Below are 19,484 nucleotides of genomic sequence, written 5' to 3'. Positions count from 1 at the left end.
TATATAGAGATTTTTCTGTTGTTTTCTTTCCAACTGAACACTTCATCTTCCTCCAAAGTGGACAATTAGTTACCAAGATTTGAGCATGTTAATAATCTGGAAGGTATTGTTTTTCAATAGGCACAGGATTGCAAAGGAACCATGGCTGTTACGGAAGGAAGCTTTCCACGCACTAGTGAGGGCTTGAACACGTGTCTCTTGAGTTTCTAACTTCTCAGCTTCTCGAATCTTGCGTCTGAAAGAGCTTCCTCTCTCATCCTAACCTACCTTTTGCTGACTAGAGAAGGATGAAATTCTGACCCTGATGCATATGTCTGGATAATACTCCTTTGTGTATCTCTCCTGCTTCTAGCCAAAGAAGCATCATTTACTCAATAAACACTGGCTGAGTATCCATAACAGCATTGTACTTGTACTAGGAAGTAGACACAGGTAGTGGACGTAACAGTGATATCCCCCCCTCCCCTGGACACTACCCAGAGTGACTACCATTGTGGTCAGGCCAATTCAGGGCATATACCTATTTGTCCTTTTGTTTTTTTTACCGTTAGTTGCCATAAAGTAAATTTTTCTGCAGATTCTAAAAATTACAAGACACTGTGAGGGCATGTACTTAATGTTTCTTGTGAAACCTAAAGTCAGAAGAGAGTTTTCTTATGCAATTGTAGAAAGGCAAAAGACCATCCTATGCTAAGCCGGAAAGGTCGACTCCAGCAGGCCTGAAGTTGGCCTGAGTTGTTTCACTGCAATAAGACATACACCTGCATTGCATGGACTCCTGGTCAGAGCATGGATCACACAGAACGACAGTTGCTCATATCCAGAGGTTTGAGAGCTTTCAATTATTCATTGATTAACAATTAGTGTAATGATATTGAAGACTTTGCACTGGTCTCACTGAGACACCCGGAAGGCTCTGTCACTCCTCTGGTTATACAGCAGGAATGTGCCTTCCTGAATACCCAGGTATATGGACTCCCAGCTGAGAGCGTGTTTTGGATCACCTTGTTTGAGGTGCTTTGTGTGCACATCCATCGTTCCTAGTCCCAGAGAGAAAGCACACCTGAGTGTGGTCCTTACAGAGGAAGCACACTTGGGTCTCCCATCTGGCATCTCTGGACCCCTTGCCCTGAGCCAACCTTTGGCTGTGATGTGCTTCTTTATCTTTAGGCAGCTGATGTGTCGATTTTTTTTTTTTTTCATAATAAATCGCAAATTTGTAAGCACAGTCATCTGGGGTCCTGCAATCCTTCCCCAGCAATAGAACCCTGTCTAACTGCCACTGGAAGTGTGCGTATGCTGACCCGGCTAGAGGCAAAGAGCAGTTATGAGGGACCGCTACCAAAAGGCAGAAAGAATGGACTGCACTGTCCCTGAGGGAGGCAGGACAACTGGAAGAACTCTTCTACAGCCCCCAAGACATTTATTTCTCTGGCAAGTGTTCTTCGTGTTTGTTTTTAGACAAATAGAAAATGATGGTTTCACTGACACAAGCCATGGTTATAAAAGTATAAAAATAATCTGAGCTGCAGCAGGCTAACAAAACAGATATTAATGAGTATCTCAGTGAATGAAATTAGGAAACTTACATATTTATTGCCCAGGTGTGGAGAGGATTCATCAAGCTGTCAGTTCTTGGTTTTTCCTTGTGCAGAGTGTTCTCCTAAAAACAGAAGATATGTTTTGCTCAGAGAGTGAATAAGGATGAAAATAAAAGTTTCTCAGCTTGTTTTTTTTTTTTTTTTAAAGAAAGTCCAATTTCCCCTCAAGAATGTCATCAGAGCCACAATTTACCTCTTGGTATTTTTACCTGGAAATCCTTCCCCAGGATTTATGAGCTTTTTCAGCCATTGTTTATTTTTACCCTAGAGGAGTGATACTGACTCGCTCCCTGCCGGTAGATGGTATGAGCTGGGAGGTGATAGCAAGAGAGGCACCCAAGAGAATGAGTTATCGAATTTTGCTTGGTCCATGAGCTGGCTCTGCCTAAGCAAAACTATGTCATATATTTAAAGTGCCATTTTATCAGAAAAACATTCAAGGTTCCTCTGTTTAAATAATTCCGTGAGAGTTTTGTGAAAATGGATTTATAGGCCAACATGAATACTCTGATGACATACAAAGCAGTGCAGGGAACATTACTCAAAATAACAATGTTATATAAAGATAAATATTAACTTAGGATGATGCGAAGCTGAAAGACCATGAGCATTTCCATGTGCTCGTGGATCTGTGGTCAAAGCCTTTCACATTACCTGTGTCTTTCATGTAGATTCAAGTATCAACATCAGTCATGCTTTATAAAAGCAATATCGGTCAAGGTCTCCAGCTTTGAGAATAACTGTCATTGCTTTGCTCCAGCTTTTATCTGCCAGTTAGGACCATCTTCTGGGGACTTAAATGATTCATCTCTTACCTGCACTGTCATGGGGATAATAGTACCACAGATCTAAGAAGAACAAACCTGGGACTACCATTCAAGAGCTCCTTAAATTTTGTTTCAAGAAATGTCTGGCTCTGAGCAATAGCCCTCATAGCTCCCGGCCCAGCACAATCCTTTGCTCACTATTGCATATTTTACAAAAGGCACAGCACCTCCTGGAATCCATGGCTATAAAGTACAGGAATAAGAAGTAAACAAAAGAAACATTTATTGAACCCCTACCATCCACCGGAAGTCACATAAACAATTCATATGAAAATTACTACAATTGTTAATATCTCCCTTAATAACTCCCACAGTCTGTCTAGCTGGGAATAGAAAGTGTGAAGAGATTAAATAACTATATGATTCTAATAATACTTATAATAATGACATATATGGTAAAAGCAAATAAAATACGATTATACCTAGAAAAACACAACTGGAAGGAAATGCCAGTATTGATGCCAGGTTGTCTCTCATAAGTAATTTTTAATTTTTTCTAGTCTAATTTTCTCCATTCTACATTATGCATGTTGAGGTCAAATATTAAATTGGCAGTTGAAGCCATTAAGAGATATTCCAAGGCAGTAGTGCATGCTGACTTGCCAAATCAACAGTTAATGGGAAGACCATGTACATCTGGGACAGGCAAGGAAGGCTTAGTGCGAAGGAAGTTGTTGTTCAGTCCCTAAGTCGTGTCTGACTCTTTGCAACCCCATGAACTACAGCATGCCAGGCTTCCCTGTCCTTCACTATCTCCCAGAGTTTGTTCAAACTCAGGTCCATAGAGTAAGTGATGCCAACCAACCATCTCATCTTCTGTTGCCCTCTTCTCCTCCTGCCCTCAATCTTTCCTAGTATCAGGTTTTTTTCCACGAGTTGGCTCTTCACACCAGGTGGTCAAAGTATTGGAGCCTCAGTTTCAGCATCAATCCTTCCAATGAATATTCAGGGTTGATTTCCTTTATGATTGACTGGTTTGATCTCCTTGCTCTCCAAGAGACCGTCAAGAGGGTTCAAGAGGGTGCTAGTCTTCTCTGGCATCACAATTTGAAAGAATCAATTCTTCGGCTCTCAGCCTTCTTTATAGTCCAACTCTCAGATCCAAACATGACTACTAGAAAAACCATGGCTTTGACTATACAGACCTTTGTCAGCAAAGTGCTGTCTCTGCTTTTTAATACACGGTCTAGGTTTGTCATAGTTTTTCTTCCAAGAAGCAAGTGTCTTTTAATTTAGTGGCTGCAGTCACCATCCGCATTGATTTTGGAGCCCAAGAAAATGAAATCTGACACTGTTTCCACTCATTCCTCATCTATTCGCCATGAAGTGATAGGACTGGATGTCATTATCTTCGTTTTTTGAATGTTGAATTTTAAGCAAGCTTTTTCACTCTCCTCTTTCACCTTCATCACAGACTGAGTCAAAATTGAAGGGTTAAAAAGATAGATTTTGAATCTCTGTATGGCTTTATACATCTATGAATCTTTTGCTCATCTTTACAATTTTGTTCATTTCTACTTATAAATGAACTTTTATTTGTAGAAATAAACAGAGAAGTGTATATTTAATGAATAATTACCATAACATACTAACTAGTGCTAGTATACTAACAATATATAAATAATGTGTAATTACCACAATGGGTAGGAGGGGAAGGTGGGAATGACAAAGACCAAGGTGCTGTCTCCTCCTTAGTTCAATGAGGAGGACAGTGGATAGGAGGTGAGTGACATGTGAAGAGTTTGTGTTATTAATATTAAATGGTTCAAAAATTGATCAAGAGAAGTCTGGCACACCATGGAAGGCATGCTGAAGTGTTGGAACCTAATATAAGATAATAAAAATTTATCAGTGTTTTCTAAGAAAAGGAAAATTATAATGAATTCAGATCTGCTTGTTCTCCCTTCAAAAGGTTCAAAATCAAGTAATACTTTGAAATTAAATTCAGCATCACTGTGTTTTCTTTCTTTTGTGGAATCATGTATTCCTTAATTTAGGCAATTGTATTCATATTTTTATAACCTTACATGTTAAAAATGAGATAACCTATATTAACTTTCTGACACATGGTGTAAGTGGGAATCATGTTTAAAATGCCTCATGTCACATGTATATTTTGCAATCAATCATGGTGATGTTTAACTTGGCAAGATTTTTAATTAAATCTGAGAGGCATCTTGTATGTTCTTATAAAGGACTTCATGATCTGCTATGTTTGGGGCTTGTTTTTTTTTTTTTTTTTTCTGAAAGCACATTCTCATGTATACTCAGGCTTTTTCTTTTACAATAAAGAAAGCTCCCAATTGAAATAATCAAACTTTAAACATTTATGGACTACATTTTCAACAAAAACATCTGCTTGAGAAAGATCAGACTTAGAGGAATCAGAAAATATGGATGGATAAACATCAAGGCAATCAGAAGAGGAAGATTTCGGCCAAAAAATTGCTTTATCCGGAGAAAACATTCAGAACAATAGCCATTAAGCATAGAGGCTTATAGAAACCCAGGAAGTTTAGTATCCACTGGCATTTTCCCTGAAGGTGGGTTGCTACAGAGCTCTGTTTCCTTGGAAACATGATTTATTGACCTCTAAAATGGCAAAATTTATTTTGAGATACAAGACTGGAGCTTGTAAATTGACCTTTGACTAATCCAATTAATTCTTAAGACCACTGAAGCTCAAACTTCATGTTACTAACCTTGGTGTGTTAATTAAAGTATGTTTGTTGGTACATTTCTTAGGCTGTGTAGCAAATACCATGAAATGTAACAACCATAAATTCTGAATGGTGGGTAGTCACACATTTGTTCTATCGAATTCTTTTCTATATTTTTTAAATATTTAAAGTTTTTTATATATGAGATAGAAATTTAGACTTTATTTTTATAATTATTTCAGACTTTATTCTAGTTATATTTTAAGAAAGATGTAACTATTAGGGAAGGGATATTTAAGTAAAAATAATTATGATACTGTAACTTCCTTTGAGTGTGGTGAGAATAATTTTGTAAAGAAAGAACATTCAAATAAGTCTCGGAAGATGGGAAGATATGGAAAGAGATTTGTTTTCAGATGTTTCAGAAGCCATCAAGTCCTGTTAATGGTAGAGAGACTTTTATCAAGTTTAATAAAAACTGTGGTAGTACAAAAAGCATTTGGAGAGCAGTATGTTTTAGATTATCAGTTTTAGGCCATTGAAATCAACTCTGAGTCACCAATTTCACTTTATTTATTTATTTATTTTTTCATTTTGGTGTGTTCTCTTTTTGTTTAGGGTTTTTTTTTTTTAATTTTTACTTTATTTTACTTTACAATACTGTATTGGTTTTGCCATACATTGACATGAATCCACCACGGGTGTACATGCGATCCCAAACATGAACCCCAGTTTAGCTCTATTACCAAATATTTCCTATAATCAGCTAGGTTGACCTTTGAGAAGTTATTTTATTAAAAGAGGTGTGCTTCCTAACTTGAGATTGGCAGAAATAAAAGTACCAAAGACTAGACCTTTTTATTTCCATAGTAATATTTCCTCCTTAGACCTATGACCAGAAAAGCTACTTCTGGAGAAAAGGAAGTTTGGAGAGTTAAGGGCCTTCTGAATCATCCCATCATGGTTTACCCACTTATTATTGCACTTACTGTGAGAGTGGGTGATAGCAGCTTATACAGAATTATCCCTGGGCTTTAAAGAAGAATCAGCAAATTTGCAACCAAGAAACACAAGGTTCTCTGGCAATTCCCCCTCCCAAGAGTCTTGATTCTGGTGTCAATTATCATTTCCCTGGTAGAGCAGGTGGTCCTGATCCCAGCCCCCTCATCCCCAGAACAGCCATCGGCTTCCCTCCAGGGGCTTCTAGCTCAGAGCTTGGAGAGCCCCAGAAGCTGCCGAGCAATTTGGTTAAATTTTCCAGGAAATAAAGGAGAGTGCATGAAATTACTGTGATGCAGCTTACAAGATATAGGCAGATTCTGAGAACTTTTCTTGATAAACAGTGTGGTCACACTCCAGATCCTCCATGAGCTCATGATTAGTTCACATTCAGGCTTCTGGCCTGTCCCTTCCTGACCAAGTAGAATAGGCTTGGCTACTTAGTCAAAGCTGGTGAACAGCTAGGAGAAACTGGTGAGTGGTTTCCAATTATCCTGTGAATGAATTTTACTCTTTCACTCATTCAGATGGTTACCTTTAAGAAAATAATGTGGGAATAAAGAACAGAAAGATACAAGACTGAAAGTCTGAAGAAAATGGCTCACATGAGGGATTTGGCCATGTCTCTGCATATCTTGGGTGCCCTTGCTTCTCAGTTCTTGTTTGTAATTTGTTCTAGTTTGAATCCTCTACCTGAAATTGAGACCCCTATCAGTGTTTGATATCTTGATCTTGAATTGGGACTACATTTAAAGTCTTCTGTTTTACAAAATTGTTTTCTGCAATATATTTCCAGTGTTTATCATCTGATATCGTTCACTTTAACATAACATATGTAATCTGGGACTACTTTGTATAGGTTAAATTGGGGTGATTGAATATTTTAAGTGTCTTGGATATAACTTGATATTTGTTAGAGCCACCTGGATTGTTTTGTAAAACTAAAATTACTTTTTATTTATTTGTTTTGGAATATTGGAGTTTTAAATATTTGGTCTACTCAGTACAAAAAAGGAATTTGCTTTTTTTTTTTTCAATTTTTAAAAGCTATCTAGCATCCCATTTTTCATTACTCTTGATACAAATGTAACTCATACAAATCATATCTATATTTGAAAAACTTTTTACATTTCAAACCAAATGAAATCAAAATCTAAGAAACTGGAAAAAGAAATATAAACTATATCAATAGAAAATTGTGTTTTGTCCTCATTGAGAAGCTCAATTAAAATGATGTGAAATGATATAAGATATGATTTACATTTTAATTGATGAATCCAAGTTCCAAGTGGTTATACACAGCCATTACCAAAAATATAACAAAACAACAACAATACTTTAAAAAAAAAACCCTGCGGCATGCTTATTTTTTTTTCTGCCGCTACTGCAGGATGGAAAATGCCTCCAGTCATCACTCATTCTTTAGAATACATCTACAAGCAAGTCAGATAGTCTAATATCTTATCCCAAATGGTATTTTTACGGCTCACTTTTCCCTCATAGGAGAGTTTCTTTATTTCTTGGGGTTAATAATTATTTCTAAAGAAGTTATGCTTTTTTATTGTGGCAATGAACAAAATTCAAGTTAGATTTTGAAATAACCATTTTTCATCTAATCAACATACTGGGAGCTTACCAGACTCATGAGAAATTGTCTTAACAGTGAGAAGCTTCACACTCTCTTTATCGGACTGAGGTCTATTTGAAACAGAAAACATTAAGTTAACACCACAGTAATTAGTATTACATATCTGTGGAACAAAGAAAACATTATATAAACAGAAAAACAAAGATACACGTGCATATATATTTGTAGGTGTTTCTATTGCACAACTTGTGTCTCTTCATATATAGACACATACTTTCATGGCACTTTCACTTCTGGAATTGAGTCAATAAATCTGTCATTCTGTTACAGTGATGATCATCAGATAAACTAAATGTCAAAATGGGTCATGTGAAACACTTGTCTCCGAGTCCATATTACACATGCCTTCATTTCTAAATTGTGAGGGGGAAGACATAGAAGAGTTTCCAAACCTTTTAGACCGGTCTGAGTTCTGGGGACATTCATTTTCATGGGGTCGTGGATATTGCAGTGTAGTGTCTGAACTATTTCGACAAAAGTTCCCACCTACCCCTTCTCAGTTCAAAATAGTTTCAAACCCCAGTTCCTCTCCTTGGACTTCTCAAGAACCTATACTTTAAATTCGGAAGGCCAGGTGGTATAGGGACATTATTCTTAAAGTTCTCGACCCAGTGAATATACAAAAACACCCACAATTAAGCAGGCTACAAAGACAGGTCAACACAGAAAACACAGAATTTGGTTTTGACATTAAAATAGTGTGTCTCTTTGCCGCCTCTTGATGGTAGCACTTGGCTGGATTGCTAAGGACTGCTTTGTTCGTTTTAATAAAGACCAAGCAGGGTAACCATTTGCTGTTAAAGTAAAGCCACTCAGAGCTCTCTCAAGGTGTAGGCACGATTTTACCTGTGAGAAGCATATTGAAAATTTCTATGGGAAATCTATTTTAAAAATCTAGATATGTTTGTCTATGATTTTTTTCCTCATGGCTGTATTCATTCCTTTTCAACTTTTGATTTGCAATTTTACCACTTTATCCAAGCTTAAGAGGAATCTTCTCTTTTAATTGTTGGGATTTCTCTTTTGAATAGAGAAAGCTTCCTGACAAACAGGTGGCCAAACCCCAGGTATTGTACCTTCTACCCAAATGCTTTAAAAAACAAAAGTATGAGTAGAGGATCAATGCTTTTCCTTATGTAAACAATAGAGCTTCCAGAAAAAAAAAATGATGCAAAGTTACTTACTGTTCATTTCCATTTTCCTGTGTGCCTAGAAGACGAGGATATTGTTATTAGAATTGCTAACAGCTTGGCTACAAAAACCCTGAGACACCCACCACTTTCTATGCAAAGATGCTTCTAAAGCCAATTCTTAACTTTTTAATCTCTCCCCCTATTCCTTGTCCCACTGGTCATTTCCTTGGAGATGGTTACCACTCATTCCTCAGTCACGGCTAATATATTCACAGTCTAGTCTCAAATAGGCCAACTCCACTGAACTCAGTTCTGGACTGATTTTAACCTTATAGTTTCATACCACAATGTGGAATATTATCCATTATCACACCTTCCACAGATACCAAAAACTGTCTCCATTTATTTCAGTATCTCTGAAAACAAATTAGCCTCAAAGTCTTGAATTACCTTTTTAGAACTGAGAATTGATTTTTTGGCTTTTCTTTGTACATTGCTCTTTCTGGGGACCCAAATCTCCATATCTGTTGTGAGCCACGAGGCAGATATTGCTTCTAATTGCATCTGAAGCCCACAGATTCAGCCTCTCAAAAGTACCCTGAAAAATGTCACTGAGGCTACTGACTGCGACTAATCTTCCACCCACTTTGCCAGGCTGGTCCACAAGCATTTGGTTAGAGTGTGAACGTAGGATGATTCATTTTGCATAAGACCATAGCCTCATTGGAGCAGGAGGTGCTGGTCAAAACTTGCATTAATCTATGGCCTATTAGTCAAAATAGTTAATGGAATTGCTTAAAGTCATTGCTTTGTTCCTGATTTTGCTGTGATTTATTCCATGGCTACTGGTTCTTATCTCTTGGATTTCCTTTCACATCTAAGATAGCTCTGGTCATCAGGATATGCCTTTGAATACCATTCTCCTGACTTTGAGGATTATTATCTTATAAAGACCTTGATTTCCGCTCAAGTTTTGGCCACTTCTATTTCTGTCACTTTGGCTAAGATACTCCAACATATGCTGTTTACCAACTAGACCTAACCTCATCTTTCTTACCATAAGCTAAGTGTTTTAACAATATTTTACAATTCCCACTATAACTGTTACATATGATATCACCTGTAATGCTCATAGCCTTGTTGCAGGATGGACAGATACTTTCTCGTATGCTTGCTTTAATATTTTTCCCTATAAGACTGTAATATTGGTTCACTAGCAGATAGATGCACACCAGCAGATTACTTTATGCATCTATCCCATTCTTAATAAGGTTAAAGTTCACACTACAGTCAGCATTATCCAGTTAAGTTTCAGTTCAGTTCAGTTCAGTCACTCAGTCGTGTCCAACTCTTTGCAACCCCATGAATCACAGCACGCCAAGCCTCCCTGTCCATCACCAACTCCCGGAGTTCACCCAAACTCATGTGCATCGGTGATGCCATCCAGCCATCTCATCCTCTGTCGTCCCCTTCTCCTCCTGCCCCCAATCCCTCCTAGCATCAGGGTCTTTTCCAGTGAGTCAGCTCTTTGCATGAGGTGGCCAAAGTATTGGAGTTTCAGCTTTAGTATCAGTCCTGCCAATGAACACCCAGGACTGATCTCCTTTAGGATGGAATGGTTGAGTTTAGTTTCATACAAAAACCTCTGATTCATGTTGGCTTCCAGAGAGTAGAGTGAGTTTACGAATTTTCTGAATTTAATAAAGTCTCACCCACATACTTGAAGAGTGATTAACTGCAGGTGTTTTATGGTGCTAATTTAATGATAACAATGCTGTAAATTCTGTGTAGCTGACAACAATCAAATGGATTTGGCTAATTGTCCAACTGCCCAGTTTGGTTATAAACTACTGCCTGTCTTCAGAATAATTCCATAGTGGTAGGAATCTTACACGTTTTTTCCTAAATGATATGGTTCATCATCACCAACTTTTCAAATAATTTATTTACAAATCTCCTTATGCAAAGCAGTTTTTCAGTACACGGTATTTTTACAAATGCATTTAGTCCACAAGTTTTTTTTCCTATTCTATATACTCAGCACTCTCTGTTTTCCACTTGATTGGTTGATTTCCTGATTGGTGGTTTAGGAACTTAGAGAAATCAAACTGATTTATAAAAATGCTACTTCCCCTCTGGAAATTGAGTGAGGAAACATATTTCAGACGTTATTAAGAAGTTTATTCACTTAACTCCCAAAGGGAAAGACATTGATTTGTTTTCTTCTTATTTTCCAGCAAGAGCTAAAATGAACACTGCTGTTTTCTTCTCATTACTTCCCTTTGCACTGTCATGCACAGGCGCCAAACTGTCCACACCCTGCAGGGTCAGGGATTGGCCTCAGGAACAGCATTCATTAGTGTCCTGGGGCACACTGTCCACAGGGTAAACAGAAATACCACATACATACATAATAATGTTTATATATAAACATATATACCACAGGGTATATATGTTATAAAAATGATTGATTTTTATTTTTTTTAACAGTATATGAGTGTTAAGTAGAGTTCTATTAGTGAACTATTTAGAGTTAAAGTGAGGAAAGGAAAGGTTTTATTTCACTAAAATTTACAAGATTCAGTAAGACTCTCTCTGCTCTGTGTTATGCACAATGCAACGTGAGTCATACGTAGTTTGTAACTTGGAGGAGTTGTCTGATGCTATGGACTGAAAGTTTATGTTCCCCTAACGTTCATATGTTAAATCTTGACGCCCGATATGATGGTATTAGGATGCTGGGTCTTTAGAAAGCAATTAGATCATGAGGGAAGAGTCCTCAGGAAAGGCTTAGTGCTCTTGTAAAAAAGACCCAGAGAGTTCTCTTGTCCCTTCTCCCATGTGAAGACACAGGCAGGTATAAAAACCAGGAAGAGTATGTTCATCAGACATCAAATCTGATGGTGCCTTGACTGAACTTAACCTCCAGAACTGTGAGAAATAAATTTTTGTTGTTTAAGTCATCTAGTCTACAGCATTTTTGTTACAACAGCCTAAATAGAATAAAATGTTTGGCTTGCAGAGGAAGTAGGCTTATACAGAAGTAACTACACTATAGTGTGATGAATAATATCATTAAATTCAATAGAGTCAAAACACTCTACTCTGCTTAAAGAGGTGAGATATTAAAAAATATAGATTAAATCTGCTTTTAAGGTAAATCCTAATGAATAAGATGGAGATTAGGTATACTATAAAAGTTAAGCAGTGGGCTGGACATTCTAGGAGAAGGAATAACATGGATGAAGCAGAATACATGGCACTCCATTATATTAATACAACCAGGAAGGTGTCTGAAATGAGAAGACAAATTAAGGTAACATAGGCGAGTTCCTGGGAACTGAAAGGGGATTTAGACAAGCATCTAATGAAAAGAGTGCTCAAGTTCCTAGAACAGAAAAAAAGACTGAATAAAGATTGAAAGTAATTTGAATAAAATGGGGACTTTAGTTAATAATATATCAATTTTGGTTAATTGTGGCAATTATATCATATTAATATAAGATATTAATAATAAGGGTATTATTATTATTAACAACCCTGTAACTATCTTCACAACTTTTCTGTAAACCTAAATCTATCCTTAAGTTTAAAAGTTTATTTTAAAAAACACTTTAAAATAAAATGCAATTAGGGGAACCATAAATATTCAAGAGGCAGGGAGGAGAAGATGAAACAGCAAAAAAGAGGAAAACAACCAGTGAAGATGTAAAAGAAGGCAGTGTCATTTTAAATAAAAGAAGCAAGACTTTCCATTGCTAATGGAGAGATTAAGGAGGATCACAAAGAATTGTGGAACTAGAATCCCTCTAAAAATGGCAATAGTGTTCAATCTGGAAGAACTAATTAAATTAGCAGAACACAACAGTCCTGGAAGACACCTTCATAGGAAGGAAGCTGTGCCTCCCAAGGGGGAAGTAAGACACAAAATACTCTTCTTGAAATTATGGGTCCCACAGGGAAATTATGGGTCCCGGTATTTCTCTTTATTCTGTTACATGGTAATGGAACAAGTCTTCCCTATAGCTAAGGCATGTCATTTTATGCCATCTTTAGTACCATACTCCCCAACCACGCACCTAGGGCTTTTTCGTTAAAAAGAATGTGCCCATATCTGATAACATCCGCCATTAGTCAAAGTGTTAGTCGCTCAGTCGTGTCCGACTCTTTGTGACCCTATGGACTGTAGGCTGCCAGGCTCTTCTGTCCATGGAATTCTCCAGGCAAGAATAATGGAGTGGGTAGCCATTCCCTTCTCCAGTGGATCTTTCCGACCCAGGGATAGAACCCAGGTCTCTGGCATTGCAGGCAGATTTTTTTTCTTACCATCTGAGCCACCAGGGAAGCCCCAACCTGCCATTAGTAGTTAATTCCTTATATTCACCAGCGCTCAATTGATTCCTACCCTTTCTCTATTTCTGTGATCAACCAATATAGCATTTCCTTCCTGTGTAAATTTCCTCTCTCTCACTGAGTTTAAATTCAAGTTTAGGCTGAGCAAGCATATTCTCCTTTTAGGAAAACAAAATGAAACAAAACATGGTTACCTACCTGGGTCTGTCTTCCAGCACATTCGATACAAACCCACCAGAACGAAGACTGAAAGTGTTATTACAATCAAAGCAATAACCATCGGCAAAATAAAACCTAAAAAGCATTGGAGACATCGTCAGTTAGAGTGGGTATTGAATCTCACAACACATAGATTATTAACTGAGAAAAAGCATGCATGCTTCCTTTCTTCTTTAAACATCATTCTATTAAAAACATTATATTTTAAGCAAAGAAGATATATCTGATTCATGGGTTATGCTTTAGTTGTTATTTCTGATGTACCCACTTGATGTCAGTCTTGTAGCCTTTCTGAAATAAAACTCTAAATCTAAGGAAGACTCTTTTGGTGACTGAAGGAATGAGGAAATGGGAGACTGACCACACAGACGATGTCCCTTAGAACCAGGCCCATATGCATGCTTTATATTCTTCACTACTTTATAATGAAGCTACTGATGTATAGCTTGGATGAAGAGAGTCAAAAGCACAAACTTCTAATTAGAAGATAAAAAGTACTAGGGATACAATGAACAACTTGCTAAATATATTAATAATTAACACTGTTGTATGTTATGTATTCACTGTTGTATGTATGAATGTTCATTAGAAGGACTGATGCTGAAACTGAAGCTCCAATATTTTGGCCATCTGATGTGAAGAGCTGAAGTATTAGAAAAGACCCTGATGCTGGGAAAGAGTGAAGGCAGGAGGAGAAGGGGATGACAGAGGACGAGATGGTTGGATGGCATCACTAACTCAAAGAACATGAGTTTGAACAAGCTCTGAGAGATGGTGAAGGACAGGGAAGCCTGGCGTGCTGCAGTCCATGGGGTCACAAAGCGTTGGACACGACTAAGTGACTGAAAAACAGCAACAAATGTTATACATGAAAGTTAAGAGAGTAACAAAGTCTTGAGTTCTCATCACAATTTTTTTATATTTCTTTAATTTTATATCTATATGAGATGATAGATGTTTACTATTGTGATGTTTTATGATGTCAGTACAGTTTAAGCTTATACAGTGTTGTATGTCAATTGTATCTCGATAAAACTAAAAGAAAAAAAGGTATATCTCTTACTGGTTCTATTGAAAATACTCTGGTCATAAAGCTGACTTCCTAAGAAAATCACAAATATCTTTCTGTAATAATATCTTCAAATTGGAACATAATTGAATATAAAAGGATATTACAGTGTAACAACGTGGTCTAAGAAATATGTGTGTATTTATGAATGTCTACTTGTGGGTATGGTGCTGCTGCAGTAGTAATTAGGATGAGTTTTTCCTGTTCTTATTAAGAGAGGGGTAATTTGCCTTCTTTTCTGGCAGTGATTTCCCAGGTTAAAACAAGAGTGATGAAAGGAAAAAGCTGTAACAGGAATATAAGTAGAGATACAGAAGTTACAGTTACTAGTCAGTTAGGTGTTCTCATCTACTTGAGTATGTAATGCTTATATTTATCAGGGGTTAAGAATAGCTCTCCAACTCATTGGTAGGGTGGGTTATACTTCACTGTTACGGTTAAATAATTGTTTTAAGTAGGTCTTGCTGGGTTCATATTAGATCTTGCATGTGATCGCTAGTGCTTCCTGAAATGAAGACGCCATGACACAGCAGCTCTCTAAATGCAGTGCTGACTTCTTGAATGGGATGACTTTACCTAAACCTAAGATAATCTTTTTTCATCACAGCTGCATATATATATTCATCTTATTCTTAATTTCCAAGGAAATTCATGAATATTCTCTCTATTCAGTGTTAGTATATACAGTATCTTCTATATATATGTGTGTGTGTGTGTGTGTGTGTGTTTGCTAAAATGGAACATTTCTTAAAAGGCTGTTTTTGACATTAAAATAAGGTTCTGTAAAGGTGAATTTTCATTTTTATGGAGATCTCTGCCTGTGCACTTTGGCTTATTTGAGGCTAGCCCCATCAAGTCACCATGACCTCTGGTGGTTATTGCTTGGCACTAAGGTAAGGAAAAAAATGCTCAAAGTGTATTTATTAAAACAAGTTCAGTAGAAGAAAACTTTTGAAGCAGTTATATGGGATTATAATGGGATTGCCGGTTAAGTAAAGTTGAGAAAAGGCTGTTTATAGTTGAATCCCTTCCCTTGCTGGTGACATTCAAACATTCTGCAGAACTACTTACTGCATAGAATGAAGATATATGTGTTACTCACTGGAATAAGAGGGGCTGGTTGTAGAAGCGCTTGCATTTTTTGCATTCTCAAGGCCTATTATTTTAAGAAAAAAAAAAGTCACCTTAGGTTAATGTGTGCCAGTCCTCATAAGCCTTCCCTCACCTCCCCACTCTCTATTTAGGTAGCCTCTGTGATGGATAGGTATGAAGCTTCGAGTGAAAACATTTTAAGTCATTCTGAAAGAGTCCTGTGTTATGACTCGAGATTGGTAGAGAGTTAATGTATACAGTCTAAAGAGTTTGGACACAAGCACATACCCATCAAACCATCCCCACAATCAAGGTAACAGACATAGCCATCACCTCCAAAAGTCTCCTCATGTCCCCTCCCTTTCTGAGAATGTGCAGTCTATTTTTCTATATCAGTTATATCTCAGAAGTCTGTTTTTTTTTTTTTTTTTCTTTTAAATTGGTGACATTTTCTTGATGAGGAGTAGTCAAGCAAAGCAAGCTTCCACTCATGCACACAGAATTCATACCTTGAGACGGGGAGATGTTTTCTGGAGTTGTAACTGATATTGAGGATAATGCAGTGGTTCTGAAAGATGATGCTTCTGGTGGTGAAGTGTTAACTGTAGGAAAACAATAAACCTAGAGTCAGAGTCAGATTATAGTATTTACTTTTCTTTCTGGATTTCTTTGAAGATTCAAAACGTTTGTGTTTTGGATGATCTATAAAAACCGTTTATCACTGAATAATGGGATACATACAACTGTACATTAAATCATGTGTTCCTCTTGTAACACAGGAGGTATTAGTATTATCTCTTCAAGAACTGGCCAAAAATAAAACTTGAACAAGTGTTTCATTTTAGGCTATAGCTCATATCACCTACTGTAAGAGGTGTAAGTCTCTTGAAAAGTGAAAGGTGAAAGTTAGTCACATAGTTGTGTCCGACTCTCTGCGATCCCATGAACTGAGCCCACCAGGCTCCTCCGTCTATGGAATTCTCCAAGCAAGAGTACTGGAGTGGGTTGCCATTTCCTTCTCCAGGGGATCTTCCAGACCCCGGAATCAAACCTGATCTCCTGCATCACAGGCAGATTCTTTACCATCTGAGCTACTGCTGCTGCTGTTGCTAAGTCTGAGCTACTAGGGAAGCCTTTAGTCATATCCAACTCTTTGTGACCCTATGGACTGTAGCCCACCAGGTTCCCTTGTCCATGGAATTCTCTAGGCAAGATACAGGATACTGGAGTAGGTTGCCCATTTCCTTCTCCAGGGTTTCTTCCTGACCGGGGAATCAAAGCCCAGTCTCCTGCATTGCAGGCAGACTGTTTACTGTCTGAGCCAACAGGGGATGGAATGCAAATCAATGCAAAAGCATTCATCACATTTTAGATATTACAACTTTGAGTGATACTGATTTTTATATTATTATTATAAATACTTAAACTGGACAGAAATGCAGTTTATAGTGTTCTTTAGTGGTCAAAGAGAAAGACTGCAATGGAGGCTTTGACTGGAAGAACTGGGGAAAATTGATGGAAGATCCCTTCATTTTTATCTTGAAAGCACAGCAGTGATTTATACTTGTTTGGTTTCTCCAGAGCAACTGCTGCTTGGATGCATGTCCACTGCTCTTTTTTTCCATGGAAAATGTTATTTTTAGATTGTCATTATTTGTTGGCTTAGGTGAATATCTTCCATCTTTCATCAGAATGACTCAAACAAAAAATAAATAAATAAAAATGTATTATTCCAAATTCATAAATCTCAAAAAATTTCAAGGAAATATAGATAATTAAATGTTTTCTAAGTGTACAGCATTTATTCTCATGAATCTATAATAAAATGTAATTTGTATCTGGAAAAGATTTTGAAAAATCATTCTATTTTTCTTCAGGTATGGAGTAGTATCTTTTAATCACACCTGTTTGCCTTGTCTCTATAGTGCATTGCAAGTTCCTGGAGTGTGAGGGCCATCATTCCCACCATTCACATAAAGTTTCGACTACAGCGGGTGTGCAATAAAGTATAACTGACTCCTTAGATGATGTAAGAGTCATCTCTTATAATTATGGCCCCTTAGGAATATGAAGGTCATGTACAAGTATATAAAAGAAATAGATGTTGCCTGTGACTGCCTGGGATCTTTCTCTCTTTGCCACCCACAGCCCAGCACGCACCGCATGCTTATGCGTTTCTGACATCCGTGGGGGAAGAAAAATGTTAAGAGTCTGTACCGTTCTTTCTATGCAAGATCTGTGGGAGGAAGCTAGATATATGCCCATAAGAACAAAGAAAAATGTCAGGCTATGCACTGAGCAGGCAGAAAAAGGAATTTTAAAGATAAGGGTAGGAACTAGCTGAAAGCTTGGTACTTAGCTGCTTTTACCAGTGTCAAGTGTTCTAGTAAAGATGAATGCTCTTTCGGTTGTGTTGGTAGAGAATAAGATAGCTGATTAAATAACCAAAGGCATTAATCCTCCTGGGATTTCCCAAGGGTTAATTTTCAACACTCCACATTCTACCTTATTATCTTCTCATAGGCAGGCTAAGTGGTGGCTACATTTCTGAGTATAATCTATCTGGATCAGATGAAACTCCAAGCTTTTCTACTTAAAATGTATTGACTATCCAGTGCTGTTATTGCTAATGATCCACAGGTGGGCAACAGGATTAACCCCTTTTAAAAAAATACTTATTTATTTGGCACATGGCACAGGGGCTCAGTAGTTGCCCCACTCTGTGGCATGTGGGATTTTAGTTGGCAAACCAGGGATTAAACCTGAATCCCGTGCATTGGAAGGCGGATTCGTAACCACTAGACCAACACAGAAGTCCCTAGAATTAATTATTTTTTAAAGGGGATATGGCTCCTTGAATAAATATTTAATTTTTTTCTTATAACGACTACCTTTAGTTAAAAAATCAACACACACACACACATACACACACACTTCACCTCTATTACATTGAATGCCTTCTTGTGTTTTCTAAACTCTTTTACTTCATTTTAAAAAATATTAGTCATGACCCACTTAAAGGGAATTAACTTATAATTTGAGAAACCCCATCCATTAGCATGAACACACTGATAAAATGACAGGTCTTGGCTGAATTCATAAATTGTCAGTTTAATGTGATTCTTTCTGCAATTAACATGGAGGGAGCCATGATACATGCAGAGCTGATGACTTCTGAGGATCTCATTGAGACTCTTATTATCCCACATTACTCCTAAAGCAGTATCAGCAGAGGAGGTACAAGAGAGGTGCCATGGATGGCTGAGAGCACGATTCTGAACTGGGCCCCTGACTCAGATGTGACTTGAGCACTTACTTGCTGTGGAATCTTAGGCAAGGCACTTCAACTCTGTGTCTGAGTTTCCACATCTAAAAAGTTGTTTAGGGCATACATCCTGGAATGTGAAGTCAAGTGGGCCTTAGAAAGCATCACTATGAACAAAGCTAGTGGAGGTGACGTAATTCCAGTTGAGCTATTTCAAATCCTGGAAGATGATGCTGTGAAAGTGCTGCACTCAATATGCCAGCAAATTTGGAAAACTCAGCAGTGGCCACAGGACTGGCAAAGGTCAGTTTTCATTCCAATCCCAAAGAAAGGCAGTGCCAAAGAATCCTCAAACTACCACACAATAGCACTCATCTCACACACTAGTAAAGTAATGCTCAAAATTCTCCAAGCCAGGCAGGCTTCAGCCATACGTGAACCATGAACTTCCAGATGTTCAAGCTGGTTTTAAAAAAGGCAGAGGAACCAGAGATCAAATTTCTAACATCCACTGGATTATGGAAAAAGCAAGAGAGTTCCAGAAAAACATCTATTTCTGCTTTATTGACTATGCTATAGCCTTTGACTGTGTGGATCACAATAAACTGTGGAAAATTC

General features: G+C 37.5%; 1 protein-coding gene across 2 annotated transcripts in view; it reads right to left on the bottom strand.

Annotated features, from left to right (window-relative positions):
- Nucleotides 1-19,484, bottom strand: part of EMCN (endomucin) — a 128,896-nt gene that overhangs the window by 8,252 nt on the left and 101,160 nt on the right. For both annotated transcript variants that reach the window (XM_052642106.1, XM_052642104.1), the window contains exons 5-10: nucleotides 16,111-16,203; nucleotides 15,612-15,665; nucleotides 13,420-13,515; nucleotides 8,920-8,944; nucleotides 7,724-7,785; nucleotides 1,590-1,663 (exon numbers count right to left, since the gene is read on the bottom strand). In XM_052642106.1, coding sequence (XP_052498066.1) covers nucleotides 1,629-1,663; nucleotides 7,724-7,785; nucleotides 8,920-8,944; nucleotides 13,420-13,515; nucleotides 15,612-15,665; nucleotides 16,111-16,203 — 365 coding nt within the window. In that variant the 3' untranslated portion in view covers nucleotides 1,590-1,628. The remainder of the gene's footprint in view (nucleotides 1-1,589; nucleotides 1,664-7,723; nucleotides 7,786-8,919; nucleotides 8,945-13,419; nucleotides 13,516-15,611; nucleotides 15,666-16,110; nucleotides 16,204-19,484) is intronic.

This window comes from Budorcas taxicolor, chromosome 6 (genome assembly GCF_023091745.1).
Source record: "Budorcas taxicolor isolate Tak-1 chromosome 6, Takin1.1, whole genome shotgun sequence".
NCBI lineage: Eukaryota > Metazoa > Chordata > Mammalia > Artiodactyla > Bovidae > Budorcas > Budorcas taxicolor.
Note: the sequence above shows the minus strand (reverse complement) of the source record. Positions and strands in the feature narration are given on the sequence as shown.